Source organism: Pteronotus mesoamericanus, unplaced genomic scaffold (genome assembly GCF_021234165.1).
Source record: "Pteronotus mesoamericanus isolate MK-2021 breed Mesoamerican mustached bat unplaced genomic scaffold, CSHL_Meso_final scaffold_54, whole genome shotgun sequence".
NCBI classification, from domain to species: Eukaryota; Metazoa; Chordata; class Mammalia; order Chiroptera; family Mormoopidae; genus Pteronotus; species Pteronotus mesoamericanus.
This window is the reverse complement of record NW_026555321.1, coordinates 40,674,622-40,697,369: the sequence shown is the minus strand read 5'-3', so window position 1 is coordinate 40,697,369 and position 22,748 is coordinate 40,674,622. Positions and strand designations below refer to the sequence as shown.

At 40.4% G+C, this 22,748-nt stretch overlaps 1 protein-coding gene across 2 annotated transcripts in view; it reads left to right on the top strand.

Moving 5' to 3' along the window:
• The window catches only part of ARHGEF3 (Rho guanine nucleotide exchange factor 3), a 315,180-nt gene that overhangs the window by 268,215 nt on the left and 24,217 nt on the right, over positions 1 to 22,748 (top strand). For both annotated transcript variants that reach the window (XM_054595578.1, XM_054595579.1), the window contains 2 exons: positions 6,353 to 6,460; positions 21,197 to 21,367. In XM_054595578.1, the coding sequence (XP_054451553.1) occupies positions 6,353 to 6,460; positions 21,197 to 21,367 (279 nt within the window). The remainder of the gene's footprint in view (positions 1 to 6,352; positions 6,461 to 21,196; positions 21,368 to 22,748) is intronic.

The following is a 22,748-nucleotide window of genomic DNA, read 5'->3' as shown; positions in this document are numbered from 1 at the left end:
TCCCCCCAAAGGGAAGGAGTGGGGCCATTTGAAGTAGAGCTTATGGCTTTGAAAGAGACAGAGACAGGAGTAAAAGGATTGGCCATCGAGTCAGTGAGAGGCCCCGAAAGGGTGGGAAGGCCTTGGCAATATGAGGTGTCAAAGGAAGTGAGAACACAAGGATGTTTGTGGTGACCTAGAAGTTTTGAAGGGTGAAAATGTTGGGCATAAACTGTAAAATGATGTGAACTGCCCTTTGGTCCTAAGGAAGGGGGTGGTAAAGTTGAGATAATCGTAGAGCAATGAGCCTTACATTTATTTGCCTGGAGAGAGGTGGGGTGGGATAAGGATCTGGCAAAGATAGGTCTTAGATTTATTAGTAGAAGATGGTGCTGTTATGGAAATGGAGAGAAAAACATGAATTTGAGAGGCAGTCATGGAGAAAGCAAAGCACACTGACAAATGAAAGTAAAAGCAACAGAATAGGTCTCCTCTCCATGTGCAGTACAATCTTGAATGGCCCCTGTTTCCTCTGTATTGTTTTTAAAATAAACCAGAGTTGAACTCCACCAAATTGTTTTATGCTGTGAAGTTCAGTGATTAGCAGCCTGCTGTGACTTAGTGAGAGCAAATTAAAAAAAACAAAACCCAAACCAGTCAATAGACTAAAACAGGGAGTCTGGCGGCTGAGTTGGTGGTACCTCTCCATGGGGATGCCTATCTTTAAGTTTACATTTTTTGAGGTGACTCTCCCAGCTTTTGATCTTCCAGCTACGTGGACCTTTCCCTATTTTGTCTATATTGAGAATTATTGAACTTCAGTAGTGAGGTATTTGTTGGTTGGTTTGTTTTTTTCATTTTGCCAGGTTTTCTCTAATTACATCCAGTGTCTGTGTCTTTAGTATCCTTTCTTACTAGGCCCTCGTTAACAACTAATGTAAAAATCTCAGATTGCACCTGTTTATTCCAGTTCAGCATTCACTGGTACATTTGCAAAAATGGTTTTCTGTTCAATAAAATAAAACTTTTTATTATGGAGAATTTGACCACGTGCAACAGATAGAACCATGCACTGAGTCCCCTGCGTCTGGGCCCCTGCTTTGACAATTATCTACTTGTGATCAGTCCTTTTTCCTGCACATCCCTTTTCTCCAACCTCAACGTACTTTGAAGCAGATCCCAGATATCATAATTTTTATGTCCTTTAAATGTATATTAATAATCAAGGAAAGTTTGTGTTTTATTTGGGCTGATTTGTTTGGAAGTCAAGAAAATAAAATTAAGTAAGATAGGTTTACTCACATAAAAGGTAAGTCAGATACATTCCCTGCCCACCAAGGGGAGGACCTGGCATGTCTAAACCCAAGGTGCTAGGGAGAAGATGCAAGTCGAGCCTGTGCTCTCTGCTGGAGCTGAAGGCTGTCTAAGTGTGCTTTTGGAAGGATGTTGCGCTGGGAGTGTCTGCTTTGGGTGCATCACAGTAGAAAGCTGAGGATGAAGACCCTGCCTGACACAGGACATGATTCCTCTGGTGGCATCAGTAATATAGTAAATATGGCCCACTTCCTTCAGCCCTCAAGCTGAAAATGGTTTCTATAGTTTTTTTAATGATTGAAAAAAAGCAAAAGAATATTTTGTGACATGTGAAGACTATGTGAAATTTGAATTTTGGTGTCTACAGATAATGGATTAATGGGACATAACCACACTAATTTATTTACCTACTGTTCATAGCTGATGGTAGAGATGAGTAGGCCTGACAGGGGCCGGATGGTCCATGAAGCCTGAAGTATATATCATCTGGCCCCTTACAGAAAAAGTTAGCCAAGCTCTGGTGTAGGGCATGGGCTCTGGATCCAGCTGCATAGATTTAAATTCTGGCTACCTGTTGAGCTGAGTGACTTTAAGCAAGCTGCTTGCTTCATGCCTCAGCTTCCGCATCTTTTAAATGAGGATTATAATAGTAGCTGCCTTGCAGGCCTGTTTGGAGGAATAACTTAGTAAATAATCTGTAAAGTGCTGAATCCTAACAACAAATGTTAGCTTATTATTATTTAATAATGCTAGAGCTTCTCAATCACTCTGTGATTGTAACTTCCTTTTTAACATGAAGATTATGAAAGCATTCTAGAGGGTTACTGGGTGGGTGAAACTTGATCCTTGGGTGTGCAGTTCCCAACATACCTCCTGTTCTGCAGATGGAGCCCTGCGTAACACTTCCCTGATATTTCCAAGCATTGGAAAGACATTTTTTATGACTCCAGCAACTCATGGGCAAAAGCATCTGCTGGCACAGTTGATTCTCCTCTCCCTTGCTCCTGGCCAGGTGTAGAGCAGCCAAGAGCAGTGCTGTCTTGCAGTAGGAGCAGTCTTAAGTCCTGCACCTATTGCTGTTTTTCTGGCCCCCCAGGGCTGTGTTTATGGCTCAGTGAAGGGTGTCTCAGGGCAGCTACAGACAGTATGGAAGGCCCTCCTACTGCTCCCAACCCCACTTTGGAGGCAAAAATGTAGAACAGGAAGAATGAGTAAAAGTTTCCTGATGTCATGCCTATTAGAAGGGAACAATTTTTGAGGGAATAAAAAATTGTGATAACCCTGGCTGTTTGTATCAGTTGTTTGGAGCATCCTCCCATACACCATAATGTTGAGAGTTCGATTCCCAGTGAGGGCACATAGCTAGGTTGTGGTTCAATCCCCTGTCATGACCTGTGTGGGAGGAAACAGATCTATGTTTTTCTCGCACATCAGTGTTTCTCTTTCTCTCTTTCTCTGTCTCTCCCCCCCCCCCACACCCTTTCCTTTGTCTCTAAAACCAATAAATATATCCTCGGGTGAAGATTAAAAATTTTTTAAAAAATTTTTAAAATTGTGCTAGATCATATTGCTCTAATAGGCATTTTCTTACATTGTGTTTAATCTGCCTTGGTTTTTATCTCTTGAGGGAAAGAATGAGGAAAAGATAAAAATTATTATATCCCCTAGGGAAGGAGTACTAAAATCTATTAAATTAAAGCCTACATTAAAAATGAAATTGCATGGAGTGCTTTATTCCCCTTTGTAATTCAAACACAAGGGATATTTTAAATTCTGGATCAATTTTTTAATGAAAAACTATGACCTCCATGCCTTTCTTAATTCTCCCTTTCCTCCTACCTCTCCCTTCTTTTTTTTCTTCCCTTGTTTTCTCCCTTCCTTATCCTCTGAAAAGATGAATAAAAAACATTGGATAAAAGTTAATACTGATTCATGATAAAAATTCAAAGCAAACTTAACGTAAAAGGGAACTCTACTTGAAAAAGGGTGTCTTGTCCATACCCTCAAGAAACATAATACTTAAGGATGAAATCATCATACTTTAGATTCAGAAATTAGACTAGTGTACCCAATATCTCAGCTTGTAATCAACAATATACAGGGGGTCCTAGCCAGCAAAATAAGACAAGAAAAACAAAAACTCTGTAAGTTCTAGAGAAAATGCAACAGAACTGATGTTATTCAGAAAATGCTACCTATACAAAACTTGCAATGCCTTTTACTTCTTCTTCTTCTTTTTTTTTTAAGCTTTAGTGAGATGTCCTTCTGTTCTGTCTTAAAATTGCACCATGGGGGTTATGTCTGCACTTGAAACAGGACACCTTGTTCCTGGGTTTGGCATTGACCTTGCCCAGCTTGGTCTGGCAGCTGAGTTGTTGGACTAGGAAGCCTCTGCAGGTTGTATTCTGTCATCTCTCTGTAAAGCCTGGAAGCAACCCTGGTACTGCATTTGCTAGTTCTGAGTAGAGCTATTTAACTAGAATCTGGAAACATTCTCCCTGAGGGTTCTTTTTAGACAGCAGTAAAATGTAGCTGGAGACATACTGAGTAAATGGAAAAGAAAAATCAAATTATGCCAAGATTTTTTTTTTAATCTTATATTCTCACTGAAACCCTCAATGAGAACACCATAATCCATACTTCACTCATGTGGGTCAGGCATAAAACCTCCTTCATAGATCCAGTAACCTGTAAATGTTCTGGTTTTGAAACTGCACCTGCCCAGTTTGTGGGATCACAGCACTAAATCACACAACAATAGTTTCTAGCTCAATTGTTACTTGGGAATGTCAGATTGCCAGAGAGCAGCCTGCTGTTTACTGGTCAGTGCCTTAGGAAAGCAGTTTCAATGACAATGTCATGTAGCAACACTGCACAAACTGCACAACCTGCAGGGGAGCTGGCATTTGCATCATGCATATACATTTTGTGGCTGTGCAGAAAACGCCCATCTGCCTGGGTCATGTAAAATGGAAAGCAAAGTCAGCAGAACCTTAGAAAAGATGACATAGCAGGTGGAACAGAGCTGAATCTTCTCCTATCCTGCCAAGTGTGCAGTGTTCCCTGCCCCCATTTTAAAGCAAAAGAACTCAGTTGGCATTTGCCTTTCAATCTCCCCATTCTGATACAGACTCTGTGACCCATCGGCTTTAATCATTAAAGATACAGAGACCCAGGAGTTTCCGGGCATGAGGTGCATGCAGGATTATTTGAGACCAAGTCCTGCCTGCCCCTCTCAAGGAATCTCCCCTGTCACTTGCTGCAGTGCAGTTCATGCCACCAAAAGTGGTGATATCACAACACTGGCATTTCCGGTCCAAGGCAGGAGCCATTTAGAGAAATTCAGGGGACGCTGAAGAGTGTGTGCACACACGTGTGTGTGTGTGTGTGTGTGTGTGTGTGTGTGTGTGTGTGTGGATTCATTATGCCAGTGATGCAACTCTGACGTAAAACATATTTTTAAAGTCCTCCTCTGGGAACAGATGCTCAGGAGCCAGGAATTGAACAGAGAGCATCCTGAAGGGCACCATCACCTGGAGGAAGCAGCTGGGCTATTGGATCTTTCTCTCAAATACTTCAAAAATTAGAATGTGATGTCTCTCATGTTGAGAGATTCATCTTTTGCATTTTGGAACTGAGCCTTCCCAATATTTAGAGAGTTTCCTGATATCTGTTCAACTCAGCAAGCCAGGATGCTAGAGAGGTAACCGGCAGCCTGGATTTATTCTCTGTCTTGGAAAAGTATTTTACTGCTTTGTGTGAAGTCACTCCTGGCCACATTGTGGGATTGTTTTTGCACTTTCCTTTTAGTCTTTTAATTTTTCTATTTAAATGCCAGGAAAATTGGGTGTGTTTCAAAGAAGGCTTCTGATTTCTGAGGCTGGCAAGGGCATAAAATGACATGAGAGTTTGTTGGCAGAATTCCAAAACCAGGCAAAATTTTCCCAAGCACCTACTATGTTCAAAACACCTTGCAGGGATATCCTGGAGAATCTGCAGTTCTGGCTTAATCCTTGAAACTTTGAAAGAGAGCAATGGCTGAAAAAGAAAGATGAGCATCTTGAGAATCCCTCTGGAAATGATTGAGGTTCACCACAATTTTTTTCACATTACGTTTGGCTTTTTCCATTAAAATTTGGTGTCTTCATGTGCTGTCCAGCATCTACTGCAGGTCGAATGGAGCTTAGGAAGACAAGGGTAACTGTTCTCTTTGTCCTTGTAAGATGTTTTGTCTGTCATCTCTGTCTTCCAGCCTGTTGTTTTATTTATGTAATTCTCGTATGCGAAGTCACTGGAATGGATAGGCTCCCTCTCATCCATCAGCTTGGTTTGGGGAGACTTGCAGTTTTGCAAATGTTTCATGTGGAGGTGATTTTCAAAACTTGTGGCTATATGTGGTATAAAAACCAATACCCAGGTAGGGTTTTCTCTTGGTGCATTTTCTTTTGCTGTCTGGTTGTTCTTTATAAGTATTAAAGTGCACATTTCAAATATACTGAAGATGTAAAAATGATTTCTTAAGTGCCCAGTAACAGAAGGACATCTTTACAATTTTTTTAAAATTAGTTAACTAAAAGATTCTTTGTACTTTAGAAAATAAATTTGATGCTTTTAGACAAGATGGAGAAAAGGTTTTTCAGAACAAGAAACCAGAATACATCAAAGACAGATGCCTGACAAGGTCATTGAATGGGAAACCTGAGGCAGCTTTTCTCTACAGGAGGGGTTGAGAGGAATGATTTTACTGAGTGGAAGCTTCCAAGTTAAAAGCTGGCAGATGTAGAGAGTGAGAGTAGGGAGCAGATCTGGGCCCACTTGCTGTCCACTCAGAGGCTGTTTCTGTTGACATCTCCCTGTCATTTCTCCTTCCCTGGCTCCCAAGCCAGGTCATCTCCGTACAGCTGGAATGAAATAGGCACCTTCATATGAAAATGAGATGGTTACACTTCATAGATCAGTGTGCAGCCAGCAGCTCATGGAGTGGGACAAGACTTTGTGGTGTAGCTATGTTTTCTTTGTAGCTGACCTTGACATTTGCCTTTTTTTTTTAATCCTACAGGAGCCTAGTAATAAACGGGTCAAACCCCTTTCCAGGGTCACATCACTAGCAAACCTCATCCCACCTGTGAAGGCTACACCATTAAAGCGCTTCAGTCAAACTCTACAGGTAAGAAGGGCACAGTGGGTTCATGTTTGCCAAAAAACATGTTGTGAAGGAGGGGCATTTTCTGTCTTACCAAGAATGTTCCCTGGTTTCAGATCGACCTGAATCACAGTTTATTTCAATAGAAAGGAGCAAGGGAGGGGACTAAAAGGAAGAAAGAGGTATTTTCAATTTGTCAATGGGGGTTAGGTGATGTCCTTTGAGAGAGGGGTGACTCGAGGAGTCATCTCTGTCCAGTCTTTTCTCACAATTGTATTTCCAAGTCGTACGTGCCCCAATCGGATCTGCTCTCGAAGGTTTTGTCCTAAAGTATCTATGGGCCTTTTTAAGGAAACCAGCATATCATGTGAGCCGGAGGGCAAGAGGGCCTCATGGGTTAGGTCAGGATCTGCAAATTATAGCAAATGGAAAAAAATTCAGCCCACCTTCTCTCTTTTTATGGCCCGCAAGCCAGGAATGGTTTTTACTTTTTTGAATAGCTGGAAAAAAGCCAAAGAGGAATGATATTTCATGGCACATGAAAACTGTATGAAATTCAAATTTCAGTGTCCATAAATAAAGTTTTATTGGAACACAGGAATGCCCAAATGTTTCTGTTTTCTGTGGCTGCTTTTGCACTAGATGACAGAGTCAAGCAGTTGTGACAGAGACCATATTGCCTACAAGGCCAAAAATATTTGCTTTCTGGTGTTTTGCAGAAAATGTTTGCTGACCTTTGGCTTAGAACAGGGGCCCTGGAAATCAAGTATCTCAGTTCTGACCTAGGCTCTGTCACTCAAAGACTCTGTCACCTTGGGCAGATGCCTTAACATCTTTAGGTCTTGCTTTTATTCCTAATGGGTAAACTGGGGGTGGTGCCACCAGCTCCCTTATAGAATCAGTGTGAAGATTAACAAGATAGTGCATTTAAAGGGCTTAGTATAGTGCCTTGGGCCTCAGTTAGCAATTACTAATTTACTAATTAGTTAGCTAACTAGTAAATATTATGTCCTGTAATGATCCTTTGGTTAACAAGTGGTGGCAGTTGTCCTTGTTCTTATTGAAATTTGTCTAAGGCCATGCACCCAATTTGATACTCATATAAGTCTTGTAGAGAGCCCACAAAAGTCATGCCGTGAAAAGGCTCACCTTGTTTAGCTGAGAAGTAGACCGGAGTCTGCCATTTCTCACTTGTTCTGAATACTTTTCTTTGTAGTATTTTTATCCTGACTTCGTGATTCATTAAGAAAATTGTGGATTGGAACCCAAGGCTTGTCCCATGCTATGACAATCCATGACTTGAGAACTGTTTGAGTCTACTTAATCCCCTCCTGCTGTTGCTTCCACACTGTTCAGCCAATGTGCTGTGACTCTGCTTAGCACAAGCTGTTCTCACCACGCCACTTTCCTGTAGATGCCGTCCCTATCCGGTGCTTATGCCCTGCTGTGCCCATTCCTCTGTTAACTCTGCTAACAGCTTCTCCTGAATGAATACCTCCTCACATAATTAGCTATACGTTTGGCTCTGTTTCTCTCAGTGCTTGGGCCTCTGGGGCCCTGGATAGTCCCTGATCACCTTTGTGAGAGAACACAGGAAAAAAAAAATAAGGTTGTCTAGGGGAGCCAGATGAAGGGCTTTGAAGCTAGTGGAGAAAAATGTGTTTACCTTCTCTCCCCCGTGACCATCCCTCAGCCCTCTGGCCAAGTTCATTGCTTACTTCCCCTGGAAGATTCATCACCGCCCTAGTCCTGCACATCTGGTCTTTCGCTGAGTTCTGCTTTTTGAAAATTCTTTAGCTTGTCTACTGCTATTTCACCCTTTCCTTTCCATCCCAGTGGCTGTAGCTGTAGCTCAGATCATTTACTCTGTAGTTATTTCCCACCTTGATTTTGAGACCTCTGTGTTGCCAGCCATCTCTTGCCATAATCTCTGCTAGCACAGTACACCCTCTGCCCTAGGAAGGGCCTCACTCATCCCACAAGCATTGAGTGGGCCCTCATTATGCACCAAGCTCTATTTCATGCCCTCATATTGCACATTCTATATCGAGTTGCTTTCTGGCACCTTCATGGCTACATTGGGCCCTCAAATTGTGTTTTGTTTGGCTGCACAGTGTTTTGAGCTAACATTTAAAAATCAAAACAGTCTATGTAAGAATCTGGACTTCTGACTTCTCCTGAGGAAGTAGAAGCCCTAGCGGTGCTGGGCCTCTGTCTCCACAGGGCAGTAATGAGCTAGACCTTAGTAGCCAACCAACTGTTACCTATAAAATGTCCCCATTGTCATACCTTCAAAATCTTTCCTTTGGCTTCCCAGACAACCTTTATTTCTTTTCTCCTGTTTCTGCCCTACAGAGATCCTACACAGGGAACACTGCTGCATGAAATATTTGATCACCTTGAAAATTTGCAATGACCTAGAGAGCTGGGGCAGAAAGAAATCGAGCCATGTCTGAAATCCAACAGACTTAGGCCAAGCAAGGATGAGAAAACCAGACCTGAGGGAGGGAGCTGACATGTGGAGATTAGTTTTTAAAACCTCAAAGTTTTTTTGTAGCAAAATAATTTTTTATTTACTGTTTTAAAATATCATAATAAATAGGTAACTCCATGTTCCCTTTATGGTCAGAAACAACCGAGCAGAAGCAGAACAGTTATTCATAATGGTTATGCACGTAGAGAGAACTTGAGCAATGTGCTTATGTTGTCAGTGTGTCTTTGGGAGGTCAACAGATGGAAATATGCCCCTGTGTGTGTTTGTACAGTTAGACAACCCTGTTTGCAGGGTGATTGGCAAAACATGAAGAAAGCCATTCTCCCAAATACTTCCAATAGTCACTTTGCTGCATGCAGTGCAAGTTCTGCAGAATTACTTCCAATCCCAGCATCTCAATAATAATCTCATCATTTGATTGCTTCCCACACCAGCTAGAGTGGGATAGGATGCTGATGTAGCCAGAGGAGCAGGGAGGGTAAGAGGAAGATAAAAAGAGAGGAACAGAGAACAAGGACTGCAGGGGCCACACCATGCCTCTCAGCATTCATTTCTTATCCAAATGTGTATATATTTATACTTTTTATACTTCTGAAAACAACTTAAGGCTGTGACTGAGCAGCTTGGTTCTCTCCTGCGGTACCCCCATCCCTGGTTCCTGGCACCTTAGAGTCATAATTTTCCCTTTAGATATCCAGTTCGGTCTCTCAGGTTGGACGCCTTTTATTATAGGAGAAGAGATGACTGAGGTCCAAATCCCTAAACGTGATGCTTTAATCAATAATGGAGCACTTAGTCATCCTTCCTCTGGCTCCTCAGGAGGATAATGGGAGAGCATGGGGGATGGCAGCCTCTTCAAAAATGTTAAAAACCCAGTCACAAATGGAGTGGTGCTTGCAGCAGATCATCAGGACACTGCAGGACTTGTTCTCTTTTGCCTCCCCTGTGCCCCATATGGACTGGGGGCTCAGGCCTCAGCACAAAGGCAGCATTTGTGGAAGTCAGAGAGGGACAGCCGACTCCATGGTGCTCCGTCTGCTTCTGACCAGGGAGGTTAGTACTGCTGGTAGATGGAGCACAGATGTCTGGATCCCTCTGGGCCTATAAATCCTCTTGCTAGCCTGCCTGGGAGGAAAATCCGGCCCAGCTCAAAGAGGGATCTGCACACGCTCCTCTTGTAGAGTGAGGAAGGCAAGCTCGCTTCCGCCCGTTGGCCAGTCACCTCCCTGCCACAGCTGTGCACGCCTGGCGGACTCATGTGAGTCCAGTGCTTGCTGTGGAATGCTGTGTTCATCACACTGTGATTGAGCCCTGCCTCCTCTTTGAACATGAACTTTATTTTTTTTCCATCATAAAAGTATATGTTCATTATGGAAAAATACAGGAAAGGAGAAAGAGTAAAGAACATATATAGCCTTCTGCTCTAAAATAACCCCTGTTAATGTTTTAATAATTTCCTTCCACTGTTATTCTGGTATAACTACATAATGTACACACTCTGAGACAGTATAGCTACATAACGTACACATTCTGAGACTAATTTGTGGTTACTCCTAGTCTGTCTAGCCTTATCTTTGTGTAATCTGTTCACTTTTGGATGAAACCTCCCATGGAGACTGTGGATGATCAGTTTCTCTTGCATCTCTGTTCATCTTCACCTCCCATATTTCCAAGCTATGCAGTTAGGTATATAAAGGTTCTTTATCATTGTTACAGCCTCTTGGGGCAATTATACCTTTCCTTAAAGTTAAATAATCATGTTTACTTCTTTTAATGCTTTTTGGGTTTTTTTTTTTTTTGGTTGGTTGGTTTATTGTTTTTTGCATTTTGCCTGTTGTGTTTTGTTCTCTTTCATTTTTATTTTCCCTATGTAATTTAGCTGGATGAAAATTTTGTTATGGCTTAGGGGAAATATTATATCACAGTTATTCTTGGAAAATATGAGCTTAAATGGACTGTATATATTATTGCAATGTGTTGGTGTGATTTATTTTATATAACCAGTCTCCTATTAATGGATATTTAGGCTGTGAATATTTTTATAACATTATATAACTCTGAATTGAATGATTTTTGAAGGCATTTGTCCATTTTTCTTTAAGTACCTTTCTCTTCTAGTTATGTAACATCATTTAAAAAATTGAAAAATATAGAGAAGCAAGGAAAAGAGGGTAAAGGTCATTTGTAATTGCATCTCCCCATGACCAAAAACTTCTGTTAACATTTTGGCATATACTCAAGCAATTTTTTATTTTACTATATACTTACATATGTGTTTTTTAAAAACAAAATCATAATCATAATATATGCACTATTTTAACTTGCTTTTGTCTTAACAGTGTAAAATAACCTTATAGTATGAGAATATATTTTCATGTCACTAAATATTTTTCACAGACCCAATTCTTAATGGGTATACATACTGTTTCATTAAAAGGACATACCAGTTTATTTATTTTTCTGTTCTTGAATACTTAAGTTGTCTCCATTTTTCCACAATTATAGGTGACACTACTTTAAACATCCTGATCACAGATCTTGTGTGTGTCTATATTTCTTTTCTTTTCTTAGATTATATTCCCAGAAATGAAATTCTGGTTAAAAGGTGTGAATACTAACAGCATTTGATGTCATAAGAGTTTGGCCTCCATTCTTGATGTGTGATGTGCCCTGGACAAAATTGCTTCTCTGTGTTCTTACATCCTAATTCTAGACTCAGAGTCACATATCTCCCTCTCTTTTGACACAGTTTTTCCCCGTGCTGTGACATCTCTACAAGATGGCTCTTCCTAGGGGCCCCTTAACTTTTCCACACAGGCCAAGTGAAATTCTTACTTTGTGAAATCTTACTTTTCAAAGATTTTTTTTGTAGCAAAATAATTTTTTATTTACTTTTTAAAAATATCATCATAAATAGCTAACTCCATGCTCCATATATGGTCAGAAACAGCCCAGCAAAAGCAGAAGTTATTCATAATGGTTATGCACATAGAGAGAACTTGAGCAAAGCGCTTATGCTGTGAGTGTGTCCTTAGGAGGTCAACAGATGGGAATATGCCCCTGTGGGTGTTTGTAGAGTTAGACAGCCCTGTTTGCACATTACTCAGGATGTGCTCAGAAATTGGTAGTTGCTATTATTATCATTTTTCTAACTAGAAAAGATGGCCATGACTCTTCCTAGGCGCTGTCCAGGAGCTGACAGTGGGTACCCCCCTAGTAATGTTATATAACTGGGCTACTTCACAGTAGAAAATGACTCCCCTCCCCAACTAGTATCCCCTCAGGGAGGATTGTTATGGCTAAATAAGGATTTCTAGTAACTGCAGTCTCTGATTGCTCCATTCTCTAGCCCTCACATCTAGAAATTATGTCATGTAGCCCAGATGCAACAGAAAATGTGATATATCAGTGTTCTCTATTAATTTTCCTTATATCTACTATGTTATTTGTTCTTCTCTAGACCCGTTGGGGAGGTAGTCAGTATGAAAAAAGGAGATAGTGCCTACTCTTGAGAAGGGTAAAATCTACTTAGTAAAAGTTGTCTAAGATACATTAGCAAGTAGGAAAAAAAGGAAATTGAGAACCATTGTATCTCAATTAATTATACACACCCATAATAGTATATGTATAGAAAAAACTGGAAACATCATATTTTTAATTAGTTATCTCTTGGAAATACAATTATAAGAGACTTTTATATTTCTTTTGTTTTCTCTTATATTCTCCTCCTTTTTCCCCCATTACATAGAATTATAAATTAGTAGAGAATGAATAAGCAGGCTGACACTATTGACTTTACTTTTTACATTATGTATTTCTATCATGCATGTATTTTTACATTATGTACTTTTTACATTATGTATTTCTATCATGCATGGATTTTTAAAATACAGGGTGGGGCAAAAGTAGGTTTACAGTTGTGAGTACATGAAACACAGTGTTTATCCTTGTATTATTATTTATTAATCATTATATGATTTTCCATATGTGCAACTATAAACCTACTTTTGCCCTACCCTGTATTTATATATTACCTTCGCAACCAGATAAAAATGTGTGAGATTTGAAAATATTAATATGATTGATAAACATAGTAGAGGATGCTTAGTAATAGCCTGGCAACAGGGGTTGAAGGAAGGGTGGAAGGATTCATATTGGGCCTGGAATGGCTTGGAGGTGATGAGCATGAAGGGGAGAGAGAGCATTTCAGATTTGAGGAAGGAGTGAGTGAAGACTGATGCCATCTAAATATGGAAAATAAGTAGGAAGAGGGCCCTGGCATATTTGTTTAATTTCCATGAGCTGGAAACCATGGGTTTCTTCTCCAAGGCCCTCACACTCAGTCCCTTGATCCAAGGCCATACAATTCCTATCAATAACAAAAGTCTTTTGTCCTAAATTATTTGGCAGATACAGAAACAAGTTTGGGGGTGTGTGTGTGTGTGTGTGTGTGTGTGTGTGTGTGCGCGCGCGCTGGAGGAAGCAACCAGAAACCATACTGCATTGTAATCTGGAAAGTAAGGGTATAGCTGAGAAATGACCTGTATTCCATGTCAAGAGGAACTCCTGACTTTCTGCCAATCTTTACTATTCTTAGAATGGTAGTTAAACCATTGTAACTGCTGACCATTATAATTGAAAACTTGTCAATTTTTATTTAGTAATAACAACTCCATTAGTTGAGTATTTACAATGAGCCAGGTTCCACGTAAAGTGCTTTATGCAAGGTAATATCACCATTTATTAAGGGGAGAAATCTGAAGATTGAAAAATGTTCCCAAAGTCATGTAACCAGTAAGTGCAAGAGCTGGGATTCCGTAGCTTTTTCACGGTGCCTACCCTGCAGTAGGCTTTTGCAAAAAGTTAGTTTGGCCACAGTAAAGCCTGCAGTTTGCCAGGATCTAAAAATAATGGGCAGACTAGGTAGCTCAGTTGGTTAGAGCATTGTCCCAATATCCCAAGGTTGCAGATTTGATCCCTGGTCAGGGCACATACAAGAATACATCAATGAATGCATAAATAAGGGGAAGAACAAATGAGAGTTTCTTTTTCCTTCTCTTCTTTCTCTCTCCTCCTATCCCCCCCCCACTCTTTAAAAAAATCAATAAATAAAAAAATAAAATAAATATAATGGCCAGACTTTCAGTCTGGGTCATTCCACTTCACTGCTGATCCTTCTTCCCTGTTTCCCTGTGTGGCAGGGAAAGTCATTGCCATTTTAGCTCATGGGATATTTTATCATAAATATTATTGTACAAAAACCATTTTATGGTGCCCAGTCAAGAGGTTGAGCTGCTGCCCCAAGCCTCTGGAAGGCTTCCTAATTTTGGATTGCACTAAGCAAATTGCACAATATTTTCCCCACACCTGAACCAAGTATTTTCTTCATCTTCTCATTCACCTACTCAGAATCTCTCCCAACTATAGAAAGGTTTCTCCTTGCACTGAGTCTCTGGGGTCTGACATTTACTGATTGTGAATTGATCTGATGCCTTTTTACCATATTTTTAATGTAAATTAATCTGAACTAGATTCTATATATGTGATTTTATGTTTATACCATCACTTTGAACTCAGTGTTCATGGTCCTGCTGGTTTTGTCTGCTGGTTTTGTTTTTTCTTAGTTAATATCTCTTCATTATGGAAAATCTGGGAAATAAATGTAGAGAAGTATGAAGGTGAAAAAAAGATCATCCATAGTCTCACCCATTCGGATGACACCTATTAACATTTTGTATTTAAATAGGGATCTTCCTTCTCTCATTTAACTCTGCCTGTGAGATCTCCCCATTATCATTACGTTTTTCTCAAAGGAATGTTTAACAACTTTATAATGTTCAATTTTATGGTTGCATTGTAATTTACTCTATCCCTATTGTTGGTCATTTTAGGCTATTCCCACAGCTTTTGCTTTTCTCAACTAAACTGTGATGCTGGGATTTTCTCCTTATCCTAATGAAGGACCCTCAAGGAGCTGTTTGGTCCCAGTAATTCAGAGACACATCTACTGTTTGCTAATGAAAGAAAGAATATATAAATAAGCACTAATTGTGGCGGTGCAGTCAGTGGTATAATCATAATGATTGGTAAGACCCATTTCGTATTGATCACGTACCAGGCACTTGGCCAAGCCCCTGACATACATTTTCTTATCTAATCCTCACTACAACTTTGTGAGATACTTATTACCATACCCCTTTTATACTGAAGGAAACTGAGACCCAAAGGAATTAACTTTTCCAGGTCCCTCAGCTGTTGAGTTGACTGGAAGCCGTATATGCTTTACTCTAAAGCCCGTAACCTTAACCGAAGTCCATGCTTTGTAGTCAAAAGACTGGACTCAGTCCCTGTTTCAACACTTACCTTGTGATAGTTGCTCTAATCCTCTGGTACATGGATTTCTCATCCATTAAAAGGGGCCAGAATATAAGAACCTGCCCAGTGCCTCTCCCAGGATTAGCATGAGGGACAAATGTGATGGGAGCACACAGCTGGGAAGTGTTATTTGTCCATTTATATTAATTGCTCTAATCAAGCCTTACATGAGAGTCTCGCTCGTCCATTGTGCTGTTGGAGAACATTTTCTGATCCTAGCCATAGCCACTGTGCACTTTGGTTTAACCCAGTGTAGGAGCGACATAGAAATGTGTTTTCCTCTTACAGCCCCACCCTAACTCCCGGTCCATCCGATGATAAATCATCTGTTATAAAATACCAATGGTAAGCATAAAGAATTTCCCCGGCAGGGACTCTTTTTTGGAACATGTTATCTTTGGCTGTAGAGACCTTGTATTTTTTGGAAAAGGGCGAGGAGGGAGCACCCTGCTGAACAGGCAGCATTAACAAACCAAATCTGTTCCATCATGCCTAGCCTGCTGGGTTTACATTTCCTCTGACACATGTAAGGGGACCCCTTTTTCCCACCTGACAGACAGTCCTCTTTGCACCTGCAGCAGCTTTTCCACATACCCAGCTCAGGCATAAACATGAGCCCACATTTCCTAAATCTGCATTATCTTTGCCTATTACGGCCGTTGTTATTTTAGCTGCCAGTAATTATGAGCTTTGGGTTTTTGACTTATTTGCTATGCCACATTCCCTCATGGAAACTCTTATTTATTCTGGAACATTTTTCATTCCAGGCCCCCTCACACTCCTTCCCTCTGCCCCTCACCCACCCCCTGCTGGTGCAGGTTATCTATGTATGTGTTTCTATTTTGTATGCAGTCCCTCCCAAGACTGGGTCCCTCACTCTGAGGTGAGCCGTTCCTGGTCACCATGGGACAGTGTTTCTCACCCCACTGGACATTCAGCACTGTCTAGAGATGTTTAGGTTGTCACAACTGGTGTGGGGCACTACTAGCATCTGGCAATTTGAGGTAAGGATACTGTGGAACATCCCATAATGCACAAGACAGCCCCTCACAGGAAAGAATTTTCTGGTCCAAAATGTTAGTGGTGGCAAGGTTGAGAATCCCTGCCATGGACTAGGAAATAGCCTAAAACTGCTTTATTTGGGCACACCCCCCCCCCACCACACTTGAGTCTTACCCTAGAGGAAGCATGGTAGGGTATCAGTTAAAAATTGAGGGGATGAGGGGTAGTTGGACTGAAATAAACCAGACATGGGTGTCATTCTGAGTTCACTGTTGACCTGGGTTTAAATTCTAGAGCACTATTCATTAGCTGCATTACCTTGAGCAAAGTGTTACCCTCTCTGAGCCTCAAGTTTCCCCATCTGTAAAACAGGTAGGAATCCTTACCTTGTGGGTAGAGTGGGGCTCTAAAGCTCCCCTCACAGTGCCCAACACATACAGTATTCCACTCATTCATTAGGCAGAATTGTTGAGGCCCTACTCTGTTCCAGTTGCTGATGAATCCATCAGTGAACAGAACAGATAGACATCCTTGCCTTCATAGTGCTTGCCTTCTGCTGGGAGGAAACAGACATGTCAGAAACAAACAGTAAGTGATATGATGGCACATGGTAAAAAAAAAGAAAAACAGCACTGGGAGATGGGCGATGGGGAGCATCTCTGAAGGACCGTGGCTTCTCTCTCGCAGTAGTCGCATGTTGCTCTCCAAATTTCAGTCCTCCTATCTAACTGTGCCCAGTTTTATTAATGACTCAACAGGGGTGTGGGTTGTGGTGTGTGGTCAGTGGCATCATGAAAACCCACCCATTGGCTGGGGCCTCGCTGACTGTGAGCTACCCCCAGGGCCAGCCAGCTGCTGACTGCACACCTGACCAGCATTCTTTCTTTCTTCTTTGAGATTTTTCTCCTTTCTAAGTGGAGTCTTTAAAAGACAAAAATGTTTATTTTAATCCTGTCTAACTAAAGGTGTGAATCTGAAATTTGATTGGATCAAAGAACCACCACAACTAATAAGCAAATGCATTCCCTCTCCTTAACTAGATTTAAACCCGTAGAAGGCTGGGCCTCATCTCACAGAAACCTCCCCACAATGCATGGGACAGCAGGCTTGGCGCCCATAGGAGAAAGAGCTGAGTTTGGGATCCAAATACATCTGGTTTCGATCCTGCCTGAGCAAGTGCCTGAGCCTTCCTGAGCCTCAGTTTCCTCATAAAATGGGAATAAATTCCCACCTTGCAGTGTGGTTGTAAGGATTGGAGAGAACTCATTAGAAGTGCTAAGCTTGGACAGGCACATAATGGCTCTTCTGTGACATTCCCCATCCCTCCCTCCTTAGAACCCAGCAATCACTAAGGAAACACAAAATGAAGAATTCTTAGCAATAGAGCTTTCCTGGTGTAGCTCACGCCTCTTTTTTCCCCTCAAACTGCAAGAGAAGAAAATCTCCAACTCTCTAAGAAATTTTTCAATAAATACATAAAAATATGCTCAATCTTACATTCAAAATATCAAACTGAAATTAAGGAGGTATAGTTGCTTTTCCTATTAGATTGATAATAATATCCTGCTGATGCGAGTCTGGAAGAATTGTACTGTCATGTCATATACCTTTCTGGGGACAGACTGTTTGGAGGTCACTGTAGCAGCGTATATCAAATGTTAAAATGTTGATACTTCTTAAACCAAAGAATTCTACTTAAGAAATCTGTCTTACAGAAATGCCAGCACAAATACATAAAGGATGTTCACTGAGGTACTTTTTGTAAGAGCCAGACACTGGAAACGATCTTAATGTACCTCAGTTGGAGTTTGAATCCATGTGGTCCATCCAGACCGTGGGATACTAACTCTGCAGCCATTAAAAAGATTGAGTGACTTTGGGTGATGGACATGTTTTGGAACTCGATAAAGTGATGGTTGCACAACATTGTGAATGTACCAAATAAAAACCACTAAACTGTTCACTTGAAAAATGGTTAATTTTTTATGTGAATTTCACCTCAATAAATTATTTTTATTGAACTTATTTTGGTGACACTGGTTTACAAAATTATACAGGTTTCAGTGTAAATTTTTTTTTAAAGAGTGATTCTTATACAGTATCATGCAAAGACATTTTTGACTAGAAAGAGAAAAAAACATTGTTTTCTGTGAATGTTAGCAAATGTGTAGAAAAGGTTTGGCAAGATCTAGTACCAGCTTAATAGCATTTACTTCTGGAAATTGGACTTGGAAAAATAATGAAGGGATTTGAACTCAGTTTTGTATACTTTTGTAATGTATGAAAATTTAAAGTTAACATAAATTACTTTCAAACTGGTGGTGGGGAAGGGGAAGTTTTAAGTTGGTCAAGCACTGAAACTAACAGGTGGGCGGCTGATTCTCTCAAATGAAAGTGGAAAATGTCTTTCATTTTGAATCTTCTTTTTTGTGTGTTCCTCTCTTCCTGCTCTTCAACTTCCCTCTCCTCCCAGGCTGGCATCAGAATCACTAACTGAGATGAGTGAGTTATCTGATGACTCACTTTGCTTGTTTTGACCTTTCTGTGCCTGTGGCTAATTGATTCTGAGTGCTGGGGATCTGCAAGCATTAGTCTGGTCCCTGTTTTATAAGGGCCTGCTTTCAAGAGATCACAAGGATTTATAAGATACCATTACTGCACTGCATATCTGGAGCAAGTACTTTCTTGACCAGGCCAGGGCTGGCCCAGCAATCGTGAGCTCATTAATGAGCCCAGGAGCTCATTGATGCCTGTGCCAGCCTGAGAAGCTATGTTGCTACTTGCAAACAGAGCGAGCTTCCTATTGGTAATACCCTGAATGCTTTGGAGTTTTCTTTTTACATTTTTCATTGATTCATTTTTCTTGAATTAAAAAAATTACTTGTCATGTAATCAGGCAAAACAATAGAATTTTGTGGCATTCCCTTTATATCTTTGCTCATATACATTTTTTCATAATTTAAACAGTATCCAGATACAGATTTTAATGTTGATTTTACACAGAAGGGATTTTTAGCTGTTAAAATGGTCTCAGAACTGTCATAATGGCTATATAATATTCCATATGAATATTCCATAAATATTCCATAAATAATATTCAGACATCAATGCTTTTTTGTGTTTCTATGATATGTCTGACACTGATATGTCTGAATATTATTTATGGAAATATGAATGACAGCTTATTTAACAATGCCCTTATGTTAATAGTTATCTTAAAATTTTCTTTACTTTTATAAATTTTATTGTTGACCTTCAGCTATCTCATAATTTCTTAGTGACAATGGCACATGTGTCACATGGAAAAATCAGTTCCTACACTCAGGAAGTTTATAGTTCAGAGCAGGGGACCACTAAGTATAATAAAATGTGATTGTTACTATATCAGCAATATGTCCAAATTGCTGTAAAAGAGGATGGGAGAACATTGGTGAAGACTTCATGGAGGAGGTGTTTGAGTGATATCCTGAGGACAGTAAAGAGTTAACCAGGTAGGAAATGAAAGAAGAGATATTCAGAAAGAAAAAGCACAGCAATTAAATTAAAAACACAGATGGCAATTCATGATGCATTTAGGGAATGGCAGATAGCCTAGTAGGGCTAGAGAATGGGTGAGTGGTAGGACATGTTCCCAGATATATTTATTTACACACACACACACACACACACTCTGTAGTCAGATTATAAGAGTTATTATGCACCTAACTGAAAGGTTGGAACTTCACACTGAAGGCCTCAGATGTGTGTCCACAACCATGGTAAGGAGCACTTGCTAAATAAGAATATGGTTTTTGAGCACAGCAGCACCTCATTGCTTTAGTCAAGTTTCCAGTAAGTGTGTTGAAATAGTCTAGGCTGAAGGCTGAATATCATGCACATAGCTTTCTTCTTGATCGTTTTTATTTGTCGAGAGAAAGCACTGTGGTAGCATGTTTCAGCCACAAGGGTGCACTTTGGGTGGTTAGACCATCCGAAAATCTACTGGCACCTCTTTGGAAAATAAGAAAATAACTCAGGGACATGTATCATTTACTTGATATTTAGTATGTATGTTAGTAGGTACTTTTCAAATTGACAGAACCTCAACTGAGATGAATGTAAACAGAAACGGGAATGTGTTAGCTCCTTCGTCTAAGAGCATCCTTTCCTACCTTCAAGCACGGTGGGATCCAGGGACTCTAATAGGATAGGTAAAGCTTGTTCCCTCTCTTACGCCATTGGTGTCTCTCTCCATCCTTCATTCTGTGTGTCCCTTTATCAGACAGATCCTTCTTTGTGACCAAAGAGAGTTGCTGCAAGAAACTTCTGCTTATATTAACTCTTGATCTCAGGATCCCAAAAGAATAAAGAGTCTTTGACTCCTTCTCCCATGATTCATGTAACAAATTTCAGGGAATCATGTGCCCCTCCCAGAAACAGGGTGGAGGAGTACTCTGATTGGTCAGGTCTAGGGGAGCCCAACTAAGCTGAGGCAGGATACACAAGGATAGTGGGATTCTGTTTCTGGAAGGAGAAGGAGAATAGGAGTACCTGCCAGAATTTTTTTAAAGGACATCCACTGCTGTTAATCGTCATTCTTCTCAGGAGTGGAAATGTTTAATGGAAAAAAAGTAGATCCCATTACATGTCTGAGAGCTGCCTTTGTGCATGTTCTTGTGCTTTATCCAGGTCTTGAATACTCCCAGCACATGTGTGAAAGCAGCCCCTTGCCCAATTTTCCTTAGTCCGTAGGCTCAAGATAATGCCCTCCTTCCCAAAAGGCCTTGTAGCATTGTCCTCTCTTTTTTGCAGACTTCTGATTTATGTTCTGTCAGGGACAGGAAGCTGCTCAAGTGATCCACCCAGTCCTGCTGCTGCTCCTGTGACAGTTTGTTTTTCTTGTTGTTCAGCGTTCCATCAGCTTCCGCAGTGAGAGCCGTCCTGACATCCTTGCCCCCCGACCCTGGTCCAGAAATGCCACCCCCTCGAGTACCAAGCGGCGAGACAGCAAGCTGTGGAGTGAGACCTTCGACGTGTGCGTCAATCAGATGCTTACGGCCAAGGAAATCAAACGTCAGGAGGTAGGCTTGGGCCCCACGGAGTTGTCAGTGTGTCTGGAGGCAGGAGCACTGTAGGCAAGCTGGGGTGTACACTGTGTCTCCAAGTCAGTTCTCCATGACATTTAGAGAAGGAGAACAAATGGTGCCAGAGCTTTTAAGGAACTGAGACACCAGCATTCAGCTGGATGGGGGTGGCCCCTGCTTTAAAAAGAAACTGATGTGAAAATCTGAATTTACAAAGAAGACAAATTGGGAACTGTCTGTTTCAGACCCTGGAATTCACAAAAATAATCATAATCATTTCGTTATATTTTGATAGCAACTTTTAAATTATTTTAAAATATTCAGTTAATTAAACTTTGATTCAGTTTTGTGGAAAACTTTTCTAGGGAATGAAGTTAATTTCATTCCCTATAAGTTTTCTGTATAGCTATCCCTAAATAGATATGATCATATTACCATTTATAGAAACTTTGTTACATGCCAGGCTATACTAAGCACTTCAATTGTGCATCATGCAGTGAAATCCCTGGAATATCTATTTTTGGGGAGAACATGACATTGGAAAAGGGAGTACTTTAAAACTTTCTAGATTTTGACTCAGAAATTTTTCTCTAGGAATCTATCTGCCTGGCACACTTATCCACAAATGAAAAGGCATACATGTAAGATTATTCATCACAGTAATGTTTATAATAGTACCAGAAAGAGCCTGAATATCTATTACTAGGGACCATTCAATAACAATGTCCATACATGGAATACAGTGGGTAAAGCAGGACACAAAATAGGATGTAGAGTATGCTACCATTTATGTAAAAGAAGAAAGAAAATGAATGTGGGTGAATATGTATGTATTTGCTTATAAAACTGTAAAACATTTCTGGAAGGACACACAAGGAACTGGTAACATTGTTGCCCACTTGGAGGGGAACTGGATGGTTGGAAGAAAGAGGTGAGGGAAAGTTTTCACTAAATATAAATTTGTGTATTATAAATTTTGAACCATGTCAATGTATTATCTATTAAAAATGAATAAATAAAGTAATTATTTGCACCAAAAAAATTCTGTGAGGAAATATGGCAAAATCTTAATAATGGCTAACAAAATGGTATTATGGGTACTTAATTTTTTTTCTCTTTATGCTTTTCTGTATTTCTCACATTCTAATAGTGTACATATATTACTTGTACAATCTAATAGTGGGAAGGAGGGAAGGATAGATTCTGCAGATGGAGATAAATAGTGGGAAGGAAGGAGGGAAGGATTGATTCTGTAGATGAAGATCAATAGTGGAAGGAAGGAGGGAGGGATTGATTCTGCAGATGAAGTAGGCACAGTAAACACAAGGTCACCCACCTAGAAAGTTACAGAACTAGCTTTTGAACTCAGGTCCTGTCC